The following is a 21,729-nucleotide window of genomic DNA, read 5'->3' as shown; positions in this document are numbered from 1 at the left end:
TTTTTTTGGTCTTTTCTTTATGAGAATGGGTCGATTCATGACCTTTCAAAACTATTAAGGCTAATGTTCAAGTTTTCAATAAATTAATACCCTTTTCCATAAATAAATTACAAATTTTACACGTGTCATACTATGATTGTTTTTGTTCCGTGGGGTGAGTTATAGAGGATCCGTGTCTCTCTTCTCTTGTTCGTCTTGCTTGCATCTGATCATCTCTGCAACTCCATGCTTCATTGCAAAGGTGAGTGAGTTCGTTCCTTCTCTCATGACTAATCGTTCTATTTCCATTTCTAGAGATATGAATCTTAGATTCCCTTCGCTATTTTCAAAGGATCTCTGTCACTCAGATTTTCACTTTAATAGTAATAAAAACCACAACTTTGTGGGAAAAACTTGAACCTTTCTTTCTCAGTGATCTTGTAGAAGTTTTCTAGGAATATGATCTATCACTGTTGAATTCTATTTTGCGCTTAGTACATAGAAACTAACTATGCTGCATTTTGGGTTTCTCTAGATTTTTGACATCTTGATCCGTGAAGCTGTCAAGAGGACACCATCTCAGCTTGTTCCTGAGCTCAGATGGATCTGAATCCACCAGGTGAGTCATGTTTCTGTGTCTTTATGATCGAAAGATGGAATCTTTTTTTTGTTTTTCTCGCTAATAATACCTTGCCTTCATTGCAGTAGGTGGTCAGAAGACATCTATAGTTGTTGTCACTTTAGACTCTGGTGAAGTCTATGTCACCTCCAGTAGGTCCGACACTCACGTCATCTACATCGATCCCACCACTGGTGTCCTGCGCTACAATGGGAAGCCTGGTCTTGACATTTTCAAATCCGAGCGTGAAGCTGTGGATTACATCACTAATGGATCAAGAGGAGGCTATAGAAGCTTGGTTTACGCCAGGGCGATACTCGGTTACGCTGCGTTGGGGAGCTTTGGGATGCTTCTTGTTGCCACCAAGCTGAATCCGAGTGTTCCTGATCTGCCTGGTGGAGGATGTGTGTACACTGTGGTTGAGAGTCAGTGGGTCAAGATACCGCTTTACAATCCACAGGCTCAAGGGAAAGGTGAGATCAAGAATGTTCAGGAGTTGACAGAGCTTGACATTGATGGGAAGCACTTCTTCTGTGAGACTAGGGACATCACTAGGCCCTTCCCAAGCCGTATGCCAGTGCAAAACCCTGATGATGAATTCGTTTGGAATAGATGGTTGTCTGTGCCTTTTAAGAATATTGGGCTATCTGAACACTGCGTCATTCTTCTACAGGTTCGTCCTCAGTTAATATGGTTTTTATGTGAATTCTCAAAAGCATTTGAGTTCATACTCTCAAAATGATGTGACATTGCATCGTGTCTTCTTATTCAACTATAGGGGTTTGCAGAATATAGAACTTTTGGGAGCTCAGGTCAGTTAGAAGGGATTGTCGCTCTTATGGCCCGTCGTAGCAGGCTGCATCCAGGGACTCGTTACTTAGCTAGAGGCATCAATTCATGTTCTGGCACAGGTGAGATGCTCCCGGAATTCCATTATTTGTTTTCAATGTTTTTGATTGGGGATTTGTATGACTTCTTACTTATGTCACTCTCAAAAAGAAATGGCTCTGGATTTGACTAGAGCCTAATTTTGTAAGTATATGTGTAGTGCAGGTAACGAAGTTGAGTGTGAGCAGCTTGTATGGACACCTAAAAGGCATGGTCAGAGCGTTGCTTTTAGCTCATACATTTGGCGACGTGGCACCATACCAATATGGTGGGGTGCAGAACTGAAGATGACGGCAGCAGAAGCAGAAATTTATGTGGCAGATAGGGATCCGTATAAAGGAAGCACAGAGTATTACCAAAGGTTAAGCAAGCGATATGATACTAGGAGTCTAGATGCACCAGTTGGGGAAAGCCAGAAGAAAAAGGCTTTTGTTCCTATTGTATGCATTAACCTGTTAAGAAATGGAGAAGGGAAATCAGAATCTATCTTAGTTCAACATTTTGAAGAATCGATGAACTTCATCAAATCCAGTGGAAAGCTTCCTTATACTCGTGTTCACTTGATAAACTATGATTGGCATGCAAGTGTGAAATTAAAAGGGGAACAGCAAACAATTGAAGGATTATGGATGTATCTAAAAGCTCCCACTATGGCTATAGGAATCTCTGAAGGTGACTATTTGCCTTCACGACAGAGACTGAAAGATTGCAGAGGTGAGGTGATCTGTGTTGATGACGTTGAAGGTGCCTTCTGTTTGAGATCGCATCAAAATGGGGTGATACGCTTCAACTGCGCTGATTCTTTGGATCGAACAAATGCTGCTAGTTTCTTCGGTGGTCTTCAAGTGTTTGTAGAGCAATGTAGAAGGCTGGGAATATCACTTGATACTGATCTTGGGTATGGTTATAATTCTGCTAATAGCCATGGCGGATATAATGCTCCTCTTCCACCTGGATGGGAGAAAAGAGCCGATGCAGTCACTGGAAAATCGTATTATATAGATCACAATACTAAGACAACAACATGGAGCCATCCGTGTCCTGATAAACCGTGGAAGAGATTTGACATGAGGTTTGAGGAGTTTAAGAGATCAACTATCTTATCTCCTGTCTCTGAGCTCGCAGATCTTTTTCTGCAACAAGGTGATATCCATGCAACCCTCTATACTGGCTCAAAGGCTATGCACAGCCAAGTTCTCAATATCTTCAGTGAAGAATCAGGAGCGTTTAAACAGTTTTCTGCAGCACAGAAAAACATGAAAATTACCCTACAGAGAAGATACAAAAATGCAATGGTTGATAGTTCACGGCAAAAGCAGCTGGAGATGTTTCTGGGAATGAGGCTTGTCAAGCACCTTCCATCAATTCCTGTACAGCCTTTACATGTAAGAAAACTGGCTGACTGAAGAGTTTTTGTTACTTTTTGGATTCTCAGTCTATTGCTCACTGAAGCTATTTTTATGTCAGGTACTTTCTCGACCGGGTGGATTCTTTCTGAAACCTGTACCTAACATGTCCGAAAGTTCCAGTGACGGGTCTAGTCTTCTCAGTATCAAGAGGAAGGACATAACTTGGGTACCTCCACTTGGATATAATATCACCTCTTAGTTCTCATTACTGGAAAACCTGAGCTAAATATTATCCATGCTTTTTATACTCTGCAGTTATGTCCACAAGCTGCAGATGTTATGGAATTATTTATCTATCTCAGTGAGCCTTGCCATGTTTGTCAACTTCTACTGACAATATCCCATGGTGCGGATGATTTGACAAGTCCATCCACTGTGGACGTGAGAACTGGACGCCACATAGAGGATCTTAAATTAGTTGTTGAGGTTGGCTCTCTCTTAGCCTAGGTCTTGTCCCTTCTTTTTTATTGTTTGGAGGAGATCATGTAGACTTACATGCAAATAGTTCAGCTGGATAACCAGTTGCCTGTAATTATGTTGTGCACAGGGTGCTTCGATACCTCGGTGTGCAAATGGTACAAATATTTTGATACCCTTACCAGGTCCAATTAGTTCTGAGGATATGGCTGTTACTGGAGCTGGTGCGCGTCTTCATGAAAAAGATACGTCAAGTCTTGCATTGATGTATGATTTTGAAGAATTAGAAGGACAATTGGATTTCTTGACCCGTGTAGTTTCTGTTACATTTTATCCAGCTGGTTCTGTTAGAATCCCTATGACTCTGGGTCAGGTACTAACTACCTTCCAGGCTGAAATTGATGATTTATCTATTAGCTTGATCATGCTCTGAACTAGTTTGGGTTTATGATTAGCCATAATCAAAAGAAAAAAAAACAGTTTAAAACAAACACTTTCTCTGCATTGTGTTTGTGTTGCAGATAGAAGTCCTTGGAATCTCTCTTCCATGGAAAGGAATGTTTACTTCCGATCGTACTGGAGGAAGATTGGCTGAAATTGCAAGGAAAACAAAAGAAGATGAACTTCCTTTTTCATCTTGTTCTGACATGAATCTCTTTGCTGCAAAATCTTTACAGACTGAAACTGTGTCTACACCAGTACAACAGAAAGATCCTTTTCCCAGTAATCTGATTGACCTTTTGACAGGAGAGGTTTCTTCATCTGACCCCTTGACACAACCAGCGGTGGAATGTATTGCAAGTGGAGACAATGATATGCTTGATTTCTTAGATCAAGCAGTTGTTGAATATAGTGGCTCTGAAACTGCTCCTGGCGTGTCTGTTCCACAAGATAAAAGTCCTAGAGAAAGTGCTTCTAATCTGTACTTAAACTGTCTGAAGTCCGTTGTGGGTCCAAACATGGTATGCTACTTCATCCTTATTAATTTAACTTGGAGAGGGAAAATGGTACTTGGAGATGCAAGTACCTCTTGTCACAAACTATTTCTGATCATATGAATATTTCTTGATTTAGTCTTTCTTTTTAGAGTACCATTTAAATGGGTAAACTTAATTCATGCATGTCTGATGCCATACAGGGAAAGAAGCTTGAGTTTGTAGAAGCTATGAAGCTTGAGATAGAACGTCTACGTCTAAATCTTTCTGCAGCAGAAAGAGATAGGGCGCTGTTATCAATTGGAATTGATCCTGCTACCATTAATCCAAACTCTTCTCAGGACGAGTTATATATTGCAAGATTGTGCAGAATAGCAAATGCACTTGCAGTTCTGGGCCAGGCTTCTCTTGAAGATAAAATTATAGCTTCTATTGGTCTAGGGAAGCTGGAAAACAGTGTGATAGATTTTTGGAACATTACTGGCATTAGTGAGGGTTGTGATGGTGGAATGTGTCAAGTCCGAGCCGAGGTCAAGAAAAGTTCAGTTGTATCTTCTACCAAGAGCCTTGGAGGAGAGTCTGGGTCAGTGTTCTTGTGTTTCCAATGTATGAAAAAAGCTTGCAAGACTTGTTGTGCTGGAAAAGGAGCTCTTCTGCTTTCAAAATCATACTCCAGGGACACTGCTAATGGAGGTGGAAGTCTTGCAGATGTCTCTGCTACTTCAATAGGTTCAGATCATTACATGTGTAAAAAATGCTGCAGCCAGATAGTACTTGAAGCCTTGATTGTAGATTATGTTAGGGTCTTGGTCAGCTTGCGGAGAAGTGGTCGTGTTGATAATGCTGGTAGGGAAGCTCTGAATGAAGTATTTGGATCTAACATTACAAATCATCTTGCTGTTAAAGGTCAACCTTCTCCTAATCAAGAAGACTTTAGTTTCCTTCGGCAAATTCTGGGTCAAGAGGAATCACTTGCTGAGTTCCCATATGCAAGCTTCTTACATAAGGTGATCTATTTCTTTATTAAATAACACCTGTGGCTGAACTTCTTTACTAGCTTGTTCCCCTTGTTGGTCAATTCCTCCTTTCTCTCATTTGGATGTTTTCTTAATGCAATGTAGGTCGAAACTGGGACTGATTCAGCACCATTTTTGTCACTGCTCACCCCTCTGAATCTTGCTTCATGTAATTCATATTGGAAAGCCCCTCCGTCTTCAAACTCTGTTGAAGCTGTCATCATTCTCAATAGCCTTTCAGATGTCAACAGTGTGATTCTGCTCGTTAGTCCATGTGGTTACTCTGATGCCGATGCTCCTACCGTAAGTTGACTCTTCTATCTTCAGTTGAATTATTGAAACCCCATGCCATTACTTAAGTGACAATGCTGCCACAGTAATGGCATGATTTCACTCATCCCAACCTTTTATGTATCTTCCCTGCAGGTCCAAATTTGGGCGAGCAGCGACATAAATAGGGAAGCACGGACATTGATGGGAAAGTGGGATGTACAGTCCTTTGTTAGATCTTCACCTGAGCTTTATGGTCCAGAAAAATCTGGTAGAGAGGGTAGAGCACCTAGGCATATAAACTTTGCTTTCAAGAAGCCTATTCGTTGCCGGATTATATGGGTAACATTGCGTCTTCCTGGGGTTGGATCTAGCTCAGTTAGTTTAGACAGAAACATCAATCTCTTGTCTTTGGATGAGAACCCTTTTGCGGCAATCCCTCGGCGTGCGTCTTTTGGAGCAACCATCGAGAGTGAACCTTGTCTTCATGCCAAACGCATCTTGGTAAGCGGAAACACCGTGAATAACAAAACGCTTGCATCATTACAAAGTGTTGACAGCATGAGCGTAACAAACTGGCTGGACAGACCCCCACGTTTGAATAGATTTCTGGTTAGTGCTGATTCTTTGGCCTTTTTTTTCTATGGCATTTCCATTATAGTCACTAATCTTTGTGTTTTTTTTTGTCTTTCAGATACCACTAGAGGCTGAGAGACCGATGAACAATGATTTAGTCCTGGAACTTTATCTGCAACCTGGTTCACCTTTAGCTGCTGGATTTCGTTTAGATGCTTTTAACGCCATAAAGCCTCGTGTTACCCACTCGCCTTCTTCAGATGTAGTTGACATTTGGGACCCGATGAGTATCATAATGGAAGATAGACACGTCTCTCCAGCCGTCTTGTATATACAAGTATCTGTTCTTCAGGTATCTATCTCACACACTCACTCTCTCCAGCCGTTTGTTAAGGACTCAAATAACTCTTTATCATTTGGACATGAAAATGTATCTGCAGGACCAGTACAAAATGGTGACGCTCGCGGAATACAGATTGCCTGAGGCGAGAGTTGGAACGCAGATGTATTTCGACTTCCCGAAGCAAGTTCAAGCACGTAGAGTATCGTTTAAGCTGCTTGGAGAAGTTGCAGCTTTCGTAGATGATCCAGCAGAGAGTGATGATTTGAGTGGTAAGGCTTCTCCTTTTGCTGCAGGGCTGTCTTTAGCAAGCAGGATCAAGTTATATTACTATGCCGATCCTTATGAAGTAGGCAAATGGGCTAGCCTTTCTTCTGTCTGATTTTTACTCTTCTCATTGGATGTAACTTGGCTCGATCCACACTTTTGTGGTCTGAGATTTTTTTTTTTTGACATCTTGTGGTCTGAGATTTTGTTTTCTTTTTATTACTTTCTTTCTTGTAGAAGTTAGCTTTTTGTGTTTTGTATGTTCTTGTTTGGTGTTGCAAGTATTAAACTAGTTGCAGCAGGTCTATAAAATTGTGGTTTGTTGGATGATCATTAATGTTTTTATAATACAAGGTCTGAGTTTTAAATCCAATAAAAACAGTTTATTAACCATTGTGCAAATTAATAGAAAAAAATAAGTTGAATGTTAGATATAATTTCTAAAAAATGTTATCTTTTCATAATAATTACCATAATTTATAATAGAATAATAAATCATGTTATGTTCAAAATATGATTAACCAAAGTAATCCTATATTTTAGGTAAAAGTATAAATATTTAAAAATTATTTTTTATTTAAAAAATATCATTAAGACTATAAATTAAATAACTGCTCAGCTAATTACAAAATAAACTATAACATGTAATTAGTTACATAATTTTCAATAAATTTAAAATTTACCTAAAAATATAAAAACTTACATATTGAATTATAAAAATTCTTTTAAACATCTTACATCATTCAAAATAATTTTATTTATTTGCTTAAACAAGGAAAACTAGATATTAAAGCCCATCCGGCCCATTAATAAAGGTGTCGTTTCATAAATTACAAAATTTCCGGTGAAGTTGTGTGTGACCGTCTCCAGAAAGCTGCTTAAAACCTTTTTCTTCACCATTCACTCTCTCTCTGGAGATTGCAAACGGCAGAGCTCGTCAGTCTCTACTCTCCCTCTCATCTCCAAGGTTCGTAATCCCGAAGAGACTTTATAGTATCTATTATCACTTTCTACGGATCACATGTCTGTTCTTTCCCTAAATTCGATACAGCTCAAACCTACTCGTCTTGTTAATGTTAACGATTATCTCTGTTTCATGCGATCTGATGCTATGTTGAAGTTTCTAGGGTTACACTGATTTCTATATCCTTTTGCTTCATGTTTGCTATTGCTTGGTTTCATCTCTTGAGATCTGCAAATATATAAAGCTCACAGCTTTACACATACTGATTCAGTTATGCGTTTTTGCTGCTTTCTTGTGGTTTCAGCTAAGATGGATATTGTCAATAGAGATAATGAGCCAATGGAATGGTCCACTGTCCCTTACAAGGCTCCTCAACGACCTGTTTCCAACGGCAAGCAACGGACTTCGAGCTTGGAAGCGCCTATTATGCTTCTCAGTGGACACCAAAGTGCTATCTACACCATGCAGTTCAACCCTGCTGGCACCGTGATCGCCTCCGGTTCCCACGACAGAGAGATCTTCCTCTGGAGAGTTCACGGAGACTGCAAAAACTTCATGGTTCTGAAAGGTCACAAGAACGCTATCCTCGATCTTCACTGGACCAGCGACGGTTTGCAGATCGTGTCAGCCAGTCCTGACAAAACCCTTAGAGCGTGGGATGTTGAAACGGGGAAACAAGTCAAGAAGATGGCTGAGCATTCCTCGTTTGTGAACTCTTGCTGCCCTTCGCGTCGTGGGTTGCCTCTTATAGTAAGTGGGTCTGATGATGGGACTGCTAAGCTCTGGGATATGCGTCAGAGAGGAGCTGTACAGACGTTTCCTGATAAGTACCAGATCACGGCCGTGAGTTTCTCTGATGCTGCTGATAAGATATTCACTGGGGGTGTGGATAACGATGTTAAAGTGTGGGACTTGAGGAAAGGCGAAGCGATTATGACACTTGAAGGTCATCAAGATACGATAACTGGTATGAGCTTAAGTCCAGACGGGTCTTACCTTCTCACTAATGCTATGGACTGTAAGCTCTGTGTGTGGGATATGCGTCCTTACGCTCCTCAGAACCGGTGTGTGAAGATCTTTGAAGGGCATCAGCATAACTTTGAGAAGAACTTGTTGAAATGTGCGTGGTCACCGGATGGTAGTAAAGTCACAGCGGGCAGTGCGGATAGAATGGTTCATATATGGGACACGACGTCTAGGAGGATTCTGTATAAGCTCCCGGGTCATAATGGGTCTGTTAATGAGTGTGTCTTCCATCCTCATGAACCAATCATTGGATCTTGCAGTAGTGATAAACTGATTTATCTTGGTGAGATCTGAGCCTATTGAGTGTAGAAAGCTTCTTGTCTGGAGTATTTTGTGGCTTGGATTAAAGTAAGACAATCAACCTTTGTATCCATTGAAAACAACTAGTTTTTCTCAGTCTTGCAAATTGACAGATACATCTATGTGAATTCAATGAGTACATTGATGTTTCTAAAGTTTTGATACATTTGCTTTGTAGATGTTTTTTTTTCTTCTTGTTGGGATTAGTAATTTTTAACAGTAATGATTTTTAATGAGTGTGAAAACTAAAAAGCATACAATCAATAACAAACAATTATGAGTTGTCTGAAAAAATATATCAAAAAGATTACAGAATACAAAACCTATCTTTCTTGAAATTCATGTGGCAAACCACTATATGAGATTATGGCCTCATGGTTTTTGTCTCCCAAGGCATGGTATTGAGAGGATTATGTTGTTGGGTTTAATGTCTGCCAGAAATATTCCCTTTTCTATATATGATAATATTCATAATCTCCCTCACCAACTCTACCTAAACCTCTGACCACCTACTGTAAATTATAAAAGGTGTTCTTGAGTTGTTTATCTAAACATATACCACAATGTGCAAATCATGAACTGTATGTTTTATTATTTTTGTTAAGTATCCAATAGTTTTTTATCAGACCATTTTAGGGCTTCGTTAGACTGACTTGGACACTCTCTTGGCTCACCAAACCCTTGGAGCTTTGACCACTTTTGTTTAACAATGATATGGATCATCAATGAAGCCATCGACTATTTTCCATCAAATCTTGCAGTGATTGTATGTGTTGCGTAGCTCTCTGTTAATGGTTTTAAAAATGATAGGCGAATCCACTGAGGTTGGAGACAAGAAAAAAATCAAAAATCTTGTGTCTCTATGGATTAGGTGACTTCTCAGTCTAAAATCTAAATTACACATGTGTTCTCCTTGTTTTTTTATTTCTTTTTTGCTAAGGAAACACAAACTAATAAGGCCCTCTAAACCTAACTCTTCATTTTATATGATATTCACATTTGAGCCAGAAAAAATTGTTTCTTCTACTGTTAGTTTTGTAGAGAGTTTTCGCTAAGCAATCCATGTTTATTAATTAGGTAAATCGTGAAAGGTGTTATAATAAGTTCTATTTTGGACATCCATCAATATTATATACGTATTTACTTATAAATTTCATATTTCGAATTTTTAATTGTTAGAACTAATATATCTTCTTGAATATATTTATAAATAGAAAATGAAACTCTAAAACAGCTAGATCTAGAAGCTAAATCTGATAATCTTCTCATAGACGAAAATCTTAATTATAATAATGAAAAAAACAAATTTTAACGATACCATGTAATAGTGTACACAGTTATATCACGTACTGTGTTCCAATAATTATAGGCCTTCAAAAGTGGCGGCAAAGCTGACAACATATTATATTTGATCAACATAAACTTTATGAATTAGTAAAGCCAATAATTAATGAAGCAAGCACATGGCTAAATCTCACTGAATCTCTAATTTATTAATTGAAAAGCAGCCAATCAAGTTGTAGTGATTATTTTTCAAACCAAGTAATTAACTATCAATTTATATAGTTTGATACAGTATATCTCTAAACCCATTAGTGGGTTTCTTAATTGAAGCATTGAACGTATTAACTATTTTTTTTTAACGTCTGATTAATTATGCTATTACAATGATGAGAACATTACATAGACGATTTTACAGCCGACAACTCTACCACCTTGTGAGAATACACGCTTGACTGTATCACTTCGAGTCGTCCTATGAGATCCATGTTCGATGGTACGCCATGCACCAAGCTGAAGATCTCTTGTAACCTATTTCTCCATAATCTACATAATTTTAGTATTTTCTGAGATTTGAACCCCAGACCTCCGGGTGTAGAAGCATTAATGAACCCTTAGTCAAACTACTAGACCAAGGGGCTTCCACACGTATTAACTATAAACTAGAGATTCTTTTGGTCAACAAATAAATATATTAGAGATATCTTTACATTTTTTGTCATCCATTATATATCAATTATATAGATATGAACAATAGACAAGTATCTAATATACAACTGGTAGATGCCGAACATGCAAAACTTTTAATTCGAAACCTTAGATAACGTGAAAACTTAGTCTTAAAATCAAGCTATATAATCACATAAAAGTTGTCATTTAAAGAATATTATGTACTTCAACTTCAAGTTGTAGTTCATCATGTCTTTAATATCAATATTTTTTTTATAGTTTTGTTTTCATTGCAAAATGAGATTGCAATTTGCAATGAAGATGTAACATTGTTATTATTAACCTTTCTAGACATAGCCTCTTAACTTTTTGAGTTAAGCGCTCGCCAAAACTTCTTACATCAGAAATGATTAAAAGATCTCAGAGACTTATAAGAAATCAATTGTTTAGTCATCCTAAACGTTTAATGTGGAGAAGGAAACTATATAGTAGTCAAATATTCGAAACCTATAAGGTGTAGACACTTTGACCCAATGGACTTTATAGTCACGTATTTTAGTATTTACATTACTTGCGCCATTATCTTCACGAGGTCTTGCCTTCTTGATGTTCTATTATATATGTAACACATATTTTATTCTTCCCATGACACCGTCACACACAAACACAACCACATGTTATGCATGTATAGTATAAATGTGCATGTCTTCATCCAAGTCTATATATTTATAAGTTGTTAAAGCCTTGTCTTGATCTAACGCCCTCATCAACTAGTTGTTAGCACAAGATCATATGTATGGATCATCTAATTTCCCTTCTTTCTCCAATACCACCTTCAGACAGGTTCTTGAACATTTTATTTTATTTATTGCATATCGTTTCTTCCTACGTATTTGAATAACTATAGCTGACTTGGTTTCGATAATTTATGTGATTATTTAAAGGTGGTGGTCGGAAGAAACAACCGCGGTTGTGACCGGAGCAAACAAAGGTATAGGTTTTGAGGTGGTGAAGAAGTTATTGAAGCTTGGACTAACCGTAGTATTAACCGCCAGAAACGCCGAGAATGGAAGCATCGCCTCCGATTCACTCCGCCGCGCTGGCTTTCAAAACGTTCATTTCTTTTGCCTCGACGTCTCGGATCCTTCTTCCACCTCCGCCTTTGTCTCCTGGTTCCGTCTCAACTTTGGCATACTCGACATTCTGGTAACTATTACAATGTGTTTTGTATTTATAAATATACTGTAACTAGACATTTAGTCTATATATATAGTATATATATTATATAAGAAACTAATTATCTGGAAAATATCATCAAACTACAATGAATCATAGAAACAACTTAATTACTTTTTTTATATATAGTAATGATGATATAATTTGTTTGATAGAAACCAAATCCATTCATTTTTTTAACGCAGACTAAAAGGTATAAAACCCCACAATTTTCTCTTGAAAAAGATTTCATCATATTATATTATATAGTAATTATATAATTTTATACTTTTTCATATAGAAACTAGACGTTTTGTTTTTTTTTGGCTCAGGTGAACAACGCGGCTGTTTCATTTAACGCGGTCGGCGAAAACTCAATCAGAGAGCCAGAGACAATAATCAAGACCAATTACTACGGTGCCAAGCTTTTAACGGAGGCGCTTTTGCCGTTATTTCGCCTGTCGGTCTCCGTGGGACGCATCCTTAACATTAGCTCAAGGCTTGGCGCATTAAACGTAATACATAGTTTCTTTCTCCTACTCTTTTTTTTTTTTTTTTTTTAATTTCATCTTTACCAAAGAGAAGTACTCGCTACTTTCAGTCTTGTCAGGAAAATATTTAACGTTACATATAAATATATGTGTATATACCATATATTTCTATATATATATCATATTATTTCTTTAATTTGTATATATCATGCAATATCAAAAAGCTATTCTAGTCATAACAGTCTTGATCATTTCTTTTGAATCTGGATATATATAGATGCAGCGTCAAATTAACTGTTTCTATTATCTATCATGCATAATTTATATTTTAATCTATCGTGCATGCCATTTGACATTTCGTTCTTTTCTGCATATAGAAACTGAGAAACCCTAGTTTAAGACAAACCCTAGAAAGTGAAAAGCTTACGTACGAACAAATCGATGCCACAGTCACTCAGTTTCTTGAAGATGTGAGCAGAGGGACGTATGAGAAGAATGGATGGCCGGAAAATTGGTCGGACTACGCCGTCTCCAAGATGGCCTTGAACGCTTACTCTAGAGTTTTGGCTCGGCGTTACGACGGCAAAAAACTAAGTGTGAACTGCTTCTGCCCTGGCTTCACTCGTACGTCTATGACAGGTGGTCAAGGGACTCACACGGCTGAAGAAGCTGCCGCAACCATCGCCATGTTGGTTTTGCTTCCACCGGAGAAGTTGACCTCCGGCAAGTTTTTCATGTGTGTGGAGCCCAATAAGATTATATCCAGGTTGTAAATTCTATAGTTAATATAATCATTATTAATGATGCTTACAAAAAAAATCATTATTGATGATAATTAATTGCTTACTGGAGCAAATAAAAAGTCGTAAGCGCGATTTATATACTGAACTATTTTTATATTTGTGTATGTTTTTGATAAATGACATATTTTATGTACAGTGGTGGTTATTAGAGTTCTCAACTCATATAATAACATTAAGAAAATATGATAAACAAAGTAAAATGAAAAAATATTATAAGAATATCTCACCTTTTTGACAAAAAAAGGAATATCTCACATTCATATATTATTAATTTATTTTATTTTGAAAATATGTATCATTTCATAATTGTTCATTTTTACTATATTTGGAAATTTTTGTTTTCGACAAGTAAATTGGAATTTTTTTTTTTTAACGTTTGATTAATTATGATACTATAACGATGAGAAATATTACATAGACGATTTTACAAGCGACAATTATACGAGTAAATTGGAATTTTGAATGACGGATGTCCTGTTTGATTTACTCAGAAAATTTCATAGCATTTTTCTCAAGAGGCCCTGGTCCATTTTGTATCAATATTAGGCTCATTGGACTATTGGTGAACTAAACCCTTTTATTTGAACACATTAGGGTTTTCCTGGTCTCCGCAGCCGCCTCTGTTTCTTCTATATAAAGTCATCGAAGGGCTTGACAATCAGAATCATCTCCAAGTTGGAGCTTTAAGTATTAGTGTCATTTTCAACGTCTACTAAGTTTGTTAGCTTTTCTTGTTTACTTTCGAAGATTTTTTTGGTTAAAGCTTTTTAAAGAAAAATAAAGCCAATTTGCAGAGCAATGACGTCAAAATATAAAAAAAAAAATGGCGTGAGTTGCCTTGAAGGTTGGCAATAACAATTAGCGATTCTCCGTGCCTATCAAGTTCTCCTTATACTGATCGTGGCCTCGAACAAGTCGCTACATTTATTAACTTTTTATCAATTCCAAACTCTTTTTTTTTATAGGTGTTAATCTTTATCAACTTCTTAGAAATATGTTTTTCCACACTTGCCAGATATTGAGCCGGGATCTATAGAAGGACTTTTAGATTTGATCGTTGTACTGTATGTGCATTTTCTTGGAACCTAAGCTAAGTTATATGGGACAATAACAGCTTCTTACAGACAAGACCGTCTATGATTGAGCCAAGTCGTATTTAAACAAATAAATCCCAAAAGCTGTTATGTTCTATCGTCAATCATTATTACTGACCCAGTCAATTCTTTAATATGTGTTATTGACCATGGATCTATAGAACTACCTCTAGATGTGACCCTATATCTGGGACAATAACAGCTTCATACAGTGAGGACACATTCAAGATTGAGCCACACTTTTTTTTTTTTTTTTTTTGATAACTCTGGTATCTGGGCAGCCACATTCTCAACTATCCCCCGAAAGGAGTCCAGCGCCCCAACGGAAGGGATGTTAAATCCGTTGTGGCCAAGACTCGAACCCGGGTGGCGGGCAGTACAGCTGTGCCTCCTTTACTACCAAACTACGAGCGCTTGGTTGAGCCACACTTATTTGTTATGGATCCAACTAAAAATGAATTTTCTTCTTTCTAATATAAATCAAAAAAAAAAAAAACTGAAAGGAATTTTAGTTCTTCTCATAAATCATATGCTTGGGCTCATCAAATATTTTGATACTTGGCGAATTAAGCTAAATAGTTAATGTATAACCCATCGATATCAAATTGTTTGCATATGAAATTAGATAAACAGAAAGATCGCAAGCTTAGGAGAGGAGACTGTGTGGTCTAGGTAATGTGCCTACCTCCAGAAACATAATACAATGGGCTCTTTGTTGCTGCACCAAAGCAATCTACTAATGTAATTGTGCATAAATCTCATTTTTTTAGTATTCAAAGAATCAACTTTATTTGGCAAATTTCAATAATCAGCATCCATGTGAGACTAAAGAGTGTGTAAACGTGGATGAATTCAAACCAAGTAGCATTTCCATCGAAGTCTCAGGCAATCCTCTCAACTTCTCATCCCTCGTGACATCAAGAAGATTATCCGGAAGCTGTGAAACGCCATTCAAAAACTGCATAACAGTACTCATCCCTGGTCTAATCAGCTTGATGTGAACATAGCACACCTAACTTCAAAACAAGCTCAACTTGTCCCCTGTTATGTTCCTGACGTATGCTTTCTCCAGCCGCATCAAGAATGTCTTCTCCTTTCTCCCAAAGCTCTAGTATCCAATCCACAAGAACTTCTTCATTCTCCACTGCACGTCTCTCAATCAACCTTCTACCACACACCACTTCAAGCATAACCAGCCCAAACGCGTAAACATCAGTGCTTGTAGTTGCTCTCCCTGTTCTTAGCAGCTCAGGTGCTATATACCCGAACGTTCCCGCTACTTTAGATGTCTGCGGATCAAAACCCTGATCATACATCTTCGCCAATCCTAAATCTCCTAGCCGTGCATTCATCTCATGGTCGATTAGTATATTAGCCGGTTTAATATCTCTATGAAGAATGACCTGTACCCATTCTTGATGCAGATATAGTAAAGCAGATGCAATATCTTTTATAATCTTGAAACGTGTCTCCCAAGCAAGCCGTTCTTGATTCTCACTGTTACTGTATAGGTACTTGTCAAGGCTACCATTTGGCATAAAGTCATAAACCAAGTAGAGATGTTCTTTATGCCTACAATACCCCAAAAGCCTGACTAGATTTGGATGTCTGAGCCGACCAATGGTCGATATCTCGGCTCGAAACTCTCTCATCCCTTGTCTTGAATCATGGGAAGTCCGTTTCACAGCAATCTCTGCATCAGAACCCGGAAGTGTTCCTTTATAGACTTGACCAAAACCTCCTCTTCCAAGAAGTTGTTTCTCCTTGAAACCCTTTGTGGCATTGAAAAGCTTCTATGAGGTCCATATTGTATCTCCCATTCCTCAAGAACCTCTTTAACTTTCTTGTGCCTCAAGTAAAAGACGAAACCAATCCACAAGGGGATAAACGCAGCGATTATGGACACAGTTAAGCAGATTGCTAAAACCGTTCTTATTTTATGAGATGCTTTCTTCGGATATGGAGGAAGGTTTGGTTGCTTACCAAACTCCAATCTTGGATAACTGATATCACCATCAATAAACCAACCCATCATGTAATGACTTGCACCAACTGAACCAGTAGAAGCAGTGAATCCAAGATATATCTCCTCAAGCAAGTACGGAGAGAGATCTTGCTTTAAAGACAAAAGCGGTTTTCGAGGTGGAACAGAGATCTCAGAAGGGAAGAGAGTAACATTAAGCTGTTGATCAGGCTGACTATAAACTATAGAAAGCCTCATTACATTTCTACTAATCAAAGAAAGATTCTTACACTGTCCATCTTCATCATCATAGTAACCAGCAGAAGCAGAGACAACAGATCTCATATCATTGATGTTAATCCCAACATGATTATCATCAATATCACCAAACTCTTGGTCTTTATATGTATATCTAACTCGATAGCTATCACGTTGTTAGAGCTTTTACCGTTGGTTGTTTCGTTGAATATACCTAAGTATTGATCAGAGGAAGCTCCGGGGAGGCCTCTTGTGGGAGAGATAACGAAAGCCATGTAGGAACCTTATTTTACTACCATAGGACAACTGATATTTGTAAAGAAAAATAAGAACATAAACTAAAATTTCAATACCAAAATATAAAAATAAAGAAGAATTGCAGAGTCGAGATAGTTAATCTCTTTCCTTAAATCTTTAAACGCCCCGTAGTGTGACGGTTTTATGGCGCTCAGATTCCCAAGATACAACTGCAGCATTGTTTCTGTTTACCATCACCGAAAAACAGAATCTATCGAACCTATTTCTGTGATGTACTCTCAGACTCAAAAGAATAAAAAATACTAGCATAACTATTCTGAGTGGGAGAAATGTTCTTGATTGTATGAATGTGTGTGTTTTCTAAATGGCTCACAAGCCTTTATATAGAAATATAATGAGAAGCACAAGTTTCATTTTTTCAACACAAAAATGAAACCTCCATAGTGCACTAATGGAGTTTTTAATTCTTGTCATTATTATGTGAATTTATTCCACATTTTGACCAAGAAATTAAAGAATAAAATTATTATTGTTTTGACCAATTCAAACAAAATAATATACTTTAAAATGGATTTCTTTTTTATATTTTATCAATATAAAAGATCAACATATATTTGGTTTATAAGATTAAGTCAATGAACATGAAGTCCAATTAACAAATCAAAAAACCCAAATCCAAGTTCAAATATCCAATGTGTGTATTTGCTTCTTTATACAAGTTTTTCAAATCACACACATTAGACCTCCATTTCTCATTCAAATAAAACTTTTTTTTTTGACATATGAATACATTATTCATAATGTTCAAAAAATAGTTCCAACAATCCCCCACATGAATAGAAATGACTCTAGACACTAGACGACTCGACAGACTTTCTAGACAAGACTCAACTTCCTAGACAAGACTCGACAAGACCTAACTAAGGACTTTTGAGAGTACAAACGAAAAATCCACTGCATGATGAGTTGGTAGCAATTTTTCAGCCTTGAACCAGTCATTGTTAATAGCTATCGGATTTACTCGGCCAGGAGGTGGCCATGATGTCTTGAACCTCCCGGGCTTTGGTGTAAACCTAGACAATAGCCATAACACAGCTTCATTCTCTCACAGAACTAGGTTCTCTATTGTGTTCATTTTGGCCGTGAACAGTCTTGGTTAATCATGAGTGAACTTGGAGAATATAGCCTTTCCTTCATTCTCCTAGAAACGGCCCCATTTCACACTCACAAGGTGATTTGCCATTAACTTTGTTTAGAGGAGTATCATGTACTACTCCATTCATATCTCAAAGCTATGGACACAAATCATTAAAAGCTAATGCTTATCCTGTATTCTTTACATGTAGCACTGTTTAATCATCATAGGAACTGGGTATAGACCGAAGTCTTACAGTGCTTTGGACAGACTTAGTTTCACTTAGTTGTCTCCTTGAACCTATTTCTTGGGATCTCCAGTCAGTTAGGTAGAGTTACCGCGAAACCTCATCTTAATTCACAGGCGACCCATTCCTTTTGATGATATAACAATTTGATCTCATGACACACCTTTAATTAAAGGATCCTAGGTTGTCACCATAGTGAACATAATCTCTTGAGATTAGTGGAGATCAATTGTCTAATGATTTTTGTCATCTTTTATTCAAGATACAATTAACCATTATACACAAAACTCAGTGTATGACACTAGCTTGTTTTTTTTTTTTTTTAATAAAAAAATTATATTGTGATAACTATCACTAAGTTCATATGACCTCTTGCCAACGACTTTATATGGTAAGCAAAGCTTCCCCCACATTTCTTGAGATAGCTCAAAACATGCATAATTACATTTAACATCTCTTAAGAGTTTAGAAAATTAATCTACAACTCCTTTAGATTTAAATGAATTAAAAGCAATTTCAAAAATTATTACAATTTTCTTGAAAAAATGTGTTTCATTCTTAGAAATTCACATTTTACATACAACTATTTTCATAGTTCTCTCAAGTTGATTTATAAATCTAACTTGTATGTTTTGGATCTTTTCCAAACACATATTTTGCTTTTTTAACAAATATACACAAGATATTATTTGTGTCATCAAAACCACCATTATATATGATTATTTTCAACCATATTGACTTTATAAACTACAATACACATGTCAGTTTCAATCATATTGGTCTGAAAATTATCATTGTTTTTGCATGGTCAATCTTCTTGTAACTTGCATTTAAGCATTGATGAAATATAAATGTTTATGACCAATATCAACAAACATTTTATTTCCTATGGCAAATGATTTATATGTGGCAGACCTCTCCCAAACTTAATTTGGGGCGTCGACTCACTAAATCCATTTCCATATATATATCATTCGATCTCTTAAAAATCGAGATTTTATTAATCACTTTGGTTTAGCTATATTGTCATATGGGTTTGTTCACTAGAAACCAAACCCAGATTAATATACTACTCAATACCAAACATATGACTAATAAAGTTTAAACAACAACTCCACAATAAGTAATCCAGAAAAAACGTTTTATTCCACATATTGTTTTACTAATTAAATATCAATAGTTAAAACATATCTTTGACCAAAAGCAATAAACCTTTTTCCTTTGCAATTTGTAACGGTTGGATATAAAATCTACATCAGTTTTTTTTTTCTCTTTTTTCTTTTCAAAAAACATATTGAAAATGATAAAAAACTGACATAATTTTTTTTTAAATCATCAAATTTTGCAATTTAATATAATCAATAATCAAACACCACAACCTGCAATTTATCTTCCCGTTCGATTGCTAGAACCCACGATCAGCACCTGTTGACTAGTTTCATAAAACTTAAACCAGTGTTACTATCATTAGTGCTGAAAACAAGATCGATCACTGCTATTGACTGAACAGGAATAAAACTAATAACCAATAAATCATGCAAATCACAACCGAAACACGTAAGTGCAGGAGAATTATTTTAAATAATTCAACCGATCCTGCAAAAAATAATGTTAGCTCAAGAACACAAGCTTTACACAATCTCAAAAGCTGGTTGAAGAAAACACAAATCCAGATTTTGTTTCGAGACCGTCGATTAACCTGTTCTTAAAAAAAAACAATAACTTTTAACAAATATCAGTATTGTTAGTGCAAAAGCATAAACAATATTTAAAGGTTTAAGAGTGTAGGAACCTTATTTTACTACCATAGGACAACTGATATTTGTAAAGAAAAATAAGAACATAAACTAAAATTTCAATACCAAAATATAAAAATAAAGAAGAATTGCAGAGTCGAGATAGTTAATCTCTTTCCTTAAATCTTTAAACGCCCCGTAGTGTGACGGTTTTATGGCGCTCAGATTCCCAAGATACAACTGCAGCATTGTTTCTGTTTACCATCACCGAAAAACAGAATCTATCGAACCTATTTCTGTGATGTACTCTCAGACTCAAAAGAATAAAAAATACTAGCATAACTATTCTGAGTGGGAGAAATGTTCTTGATTGTATGAATGTGTGTGTTTTCTAAATGGCTCACAAGCCTTTATATAGAAATATAATGAGAAGCACAAGTTTCATTTTTTCAACACAAAAATGAAACCTCCATAGTGCACTAATGGAGTTTTTAATTCTTGTCATTATTATGTGAATTTATTCCACATTTTGACCAAGAAATTAAAGAATAAAATTATTATTGTTTTGACCAATTCAAACAAAATAATATACTTTAAAATGGATTTCTTTTTTATATTTTATCAATATAAAAGATCAACATATATTTGGTTTATAAGATTAAGTCAATGAACATGAAGTCCAATTAACAAATCAAAAAACCCAAATCCAAGTTCAAATATCCAATGTGTGTATTTGCTTCTTTATACAAGTTTTTCAAATCACACACATTAGACCTCCATTTCTCATTCAAATAAAACTTCTTTTTTTGACATATGAATACATTATTCATAATGTTCAAAAAATAGTTCCAACAAGCCATACCGTGTGAGCCTTGGTGGTTATGCTCAGGGAAGAAGAAGTTGATGGAGAAAGATGTTGTGAGGTTTGTTGATGAGAAAATGTTTGATATCCGATTAATTTGTCTTATGTAAAACTCATGCATAGTAATGTGAAAATCATATTTTCACTTTTAATCTTCAAACTAAAATTCTATTTTAACATATTTGACAAAAATATAATAATTTGATTATAATAATATATTATACATATATATTTATAATTAGTTTTTCTCTTTTGGTGATGGTTTAAAATTTATGCAAATCTTGCATTATTTAATTAATATTTATTTGTTGAAATTTAAACATACATATAAACAAGTTTAAAATAAATAAGATATGTAATTTATCATTTTAATAAGTTATAGATAAATTAAAAATGGTGATTCTCTCAAATAGGCATTTTAAAAAATTTGTCACAAAATAGCTTTAAAAAAAATGACCAAAATAGCTATTTTTATTTTTATTTAAAAAATTTGAAATCTTATCATCAAAACTCTACCCCTTAACTCTAAACTCTAAATCTAGATTAGTTAACTATTGGGTAAAAATATTTTTACCCTTTAATAAAACTTATTTTGGTCATTTTCCTCTTTAAAGCTATTTTTTGTGAAAATAAACTAAAAATGACTATCTTCAATTTGTGTTTCAACATATTTTAGTAAAATATTAAACTTAATTATAATAATATATTTTA

General features: G+C 36.0%; 3 protein-coding genes and 2 pseudogenes across 7 annotated transcripts; 4 read left to right on the top strand and 1 right to left on the bottom strand.

Moving 5' to 3' along the window:
• Positions 1-222: 222 nt before the first annotated feature.
• On the top strand, positions 223-7,049 carry LOC106353144 (probable phosphoinositide phosphatase SAC9). 5 transcript variants are annotated; one of them, XM_048735648.1, is made up of 15 exons: positions 223-241; positions 515-598; positions 685-1,271; positions 1,377-1,509; positions 1,652-2,871; positions 2,954-3,061; positions 3,151-3,321; positions 3,443-3,685; positions 3,834-4,274; positions 4,451-5,254; positions 5,369-5,566; positions 5,690-6,145; positions 6,228-6,461; positions 6,550-6,880; positions 6,912-7,049. In XM_048735648.1, the coding sequence occupies exons 2-14, from the start codon at positions 580-582 to the stop codon at positions 6,829-6,831; spliced, it is 4,896 nt and encodes a 1,631-aa protein (XP_048591605.1). In that variant the 5' UTR covers positions 223-241; positions 515-579; the 3' UTR covers positions 6,832-6,880; positions 6,912-7,049. The 5 variants fall into 5 exon arrangements, with proteins under 5 accessions (XP_048591605.1, XP_048591606.1, XP_048591608.1 ...); XM_048735649.1 differs by lacking the exon at positions 223-241 and having other exon boundaries at positions 688-1,271; XM_048735651.1 differs by lacking the exons at positions 223-241; positions 515-598 and having other exon boundaries at positions 810-1,271; positions 1,647-2,871.
• A 470-nt stretch (positions 7,050-7,519) lies between these two features.
• Positions 7,520-9,185, top strand: LOC106353145 (U5 small nuclear ribonucleoprotein 40 kDa protein-like). The gene is made up of 2 exons (XM_048735653.1): positions 7,520-7,683; positions 7,985-9,185. Exon 2 carries the CDS (start codon positions 7,990-7,992, stop codon positions 8,998-9,000), a length of 1,011 nt encoding a protein of 336 aa, XP_048591610.1. The 5' UTR covers positions 7,520-7,683; positions 7,985-7,989; the 3' UTR covers positions 9,001-9,185.
• A 2,567-nt stretch (positions 9,186-11,752) lies between these two features.
• LOC106356807 (salutaridine reductase-like) lies at positions 11,753-13,527 on the top strand. Its single transcript, XM_013796533.3, has 4 exons — positions 11,753-11,799; positions 11,901-12,162; positions 12,504-12,686; positions 13,040-13,527. The coding sequence occupies exons 1-4, from the start codon at positions 11,753-11,755 to the stop codon at positions 13,433-13,435; spliced, it is 888 nt and encodes a 295-aa protein (XP_013651987.1). The 3' UTR covers positions 13,436-13,527.
• Positions 13,528-14,258: 731 nt separating this feature from the next.
• LOC125576794 lies at positions 14,259-14,390 on the top strand (annotated as a pseudogene).
• A 977-nt stretch (positions 14,391-15,367) lies between these two features.
• Positions 15,368-21,139, bottom strand: LOC106355614 (annotated as a pseudogene).
• Between the last annotated feature and the right edge of the window lie 590 nt (positions 21,140-21,729).

This window comes from Brassica napus, chromosome A7 (assembly GCF_020379485.1).
Source record: "Brassica napus cultivar Da-Ae chromosome A7, Da-Ae, whole genome shotgun sequence".
NCBI lineage: Eukaryota > Viridiplantae > Streptophyta > Magnoliopsida > Brassicales > Brassicaceae > Brassica > Brassica napus.
The sequence above is the reverse complement of the archived record's forward strand: the minus strand, read 5'-3'. Positions and strand labels throughout refer to the sequence as shown.

Excerpts from the sequence above, each read along its gene's own strand:
- LOC106353144 (XM_048735648.1), top strand. Across the intron at positions 5,567-5,689 it reads CTGATGCCGATGCTCCTACC|GTCCAAATTTGGGCGAGCAG; the intron begins GTAAGTTGACTC and ends TCTTCCCTGCAG. Across the intron at positions 6,462-6,549 it reads TACAAGTATCTGTTCTTCAG|GACCAGTACAAAATGGTGAC; the intron begins GTATCTATCTCA and ends ATGTATCTGCAG.
- LOC106353145 (XM_048735653.1), top strand. The coding sequence starts at position 7,990 with ATGGATATTGTCAATAGAGATAATGAGCCAATGGAATGGTCCACTGTC.
- LOC106356807 (XM_013796533.3), top strand. The coding sequence starts at position 11,753 with ATGGATCATCTAATTTCCCTTCTTTCTCCAATACCACCTTCAGACAG. Across the intron at positions 12,163-12,503 it reads TTGGCATACTCGACATTCTG|GTGAACAACGCGGCTGTTTC; the intron begins GTAACTATTACA and ends TTTTTGGCTCAG. Across the intron at positions 12,687-13,039 it reads CAAGGCTTGGCGCATTAAAC|AAACTGAGAAACCCTAGTTT; the intron begins GTAATACATAGT and ends TTCTGCATATAG.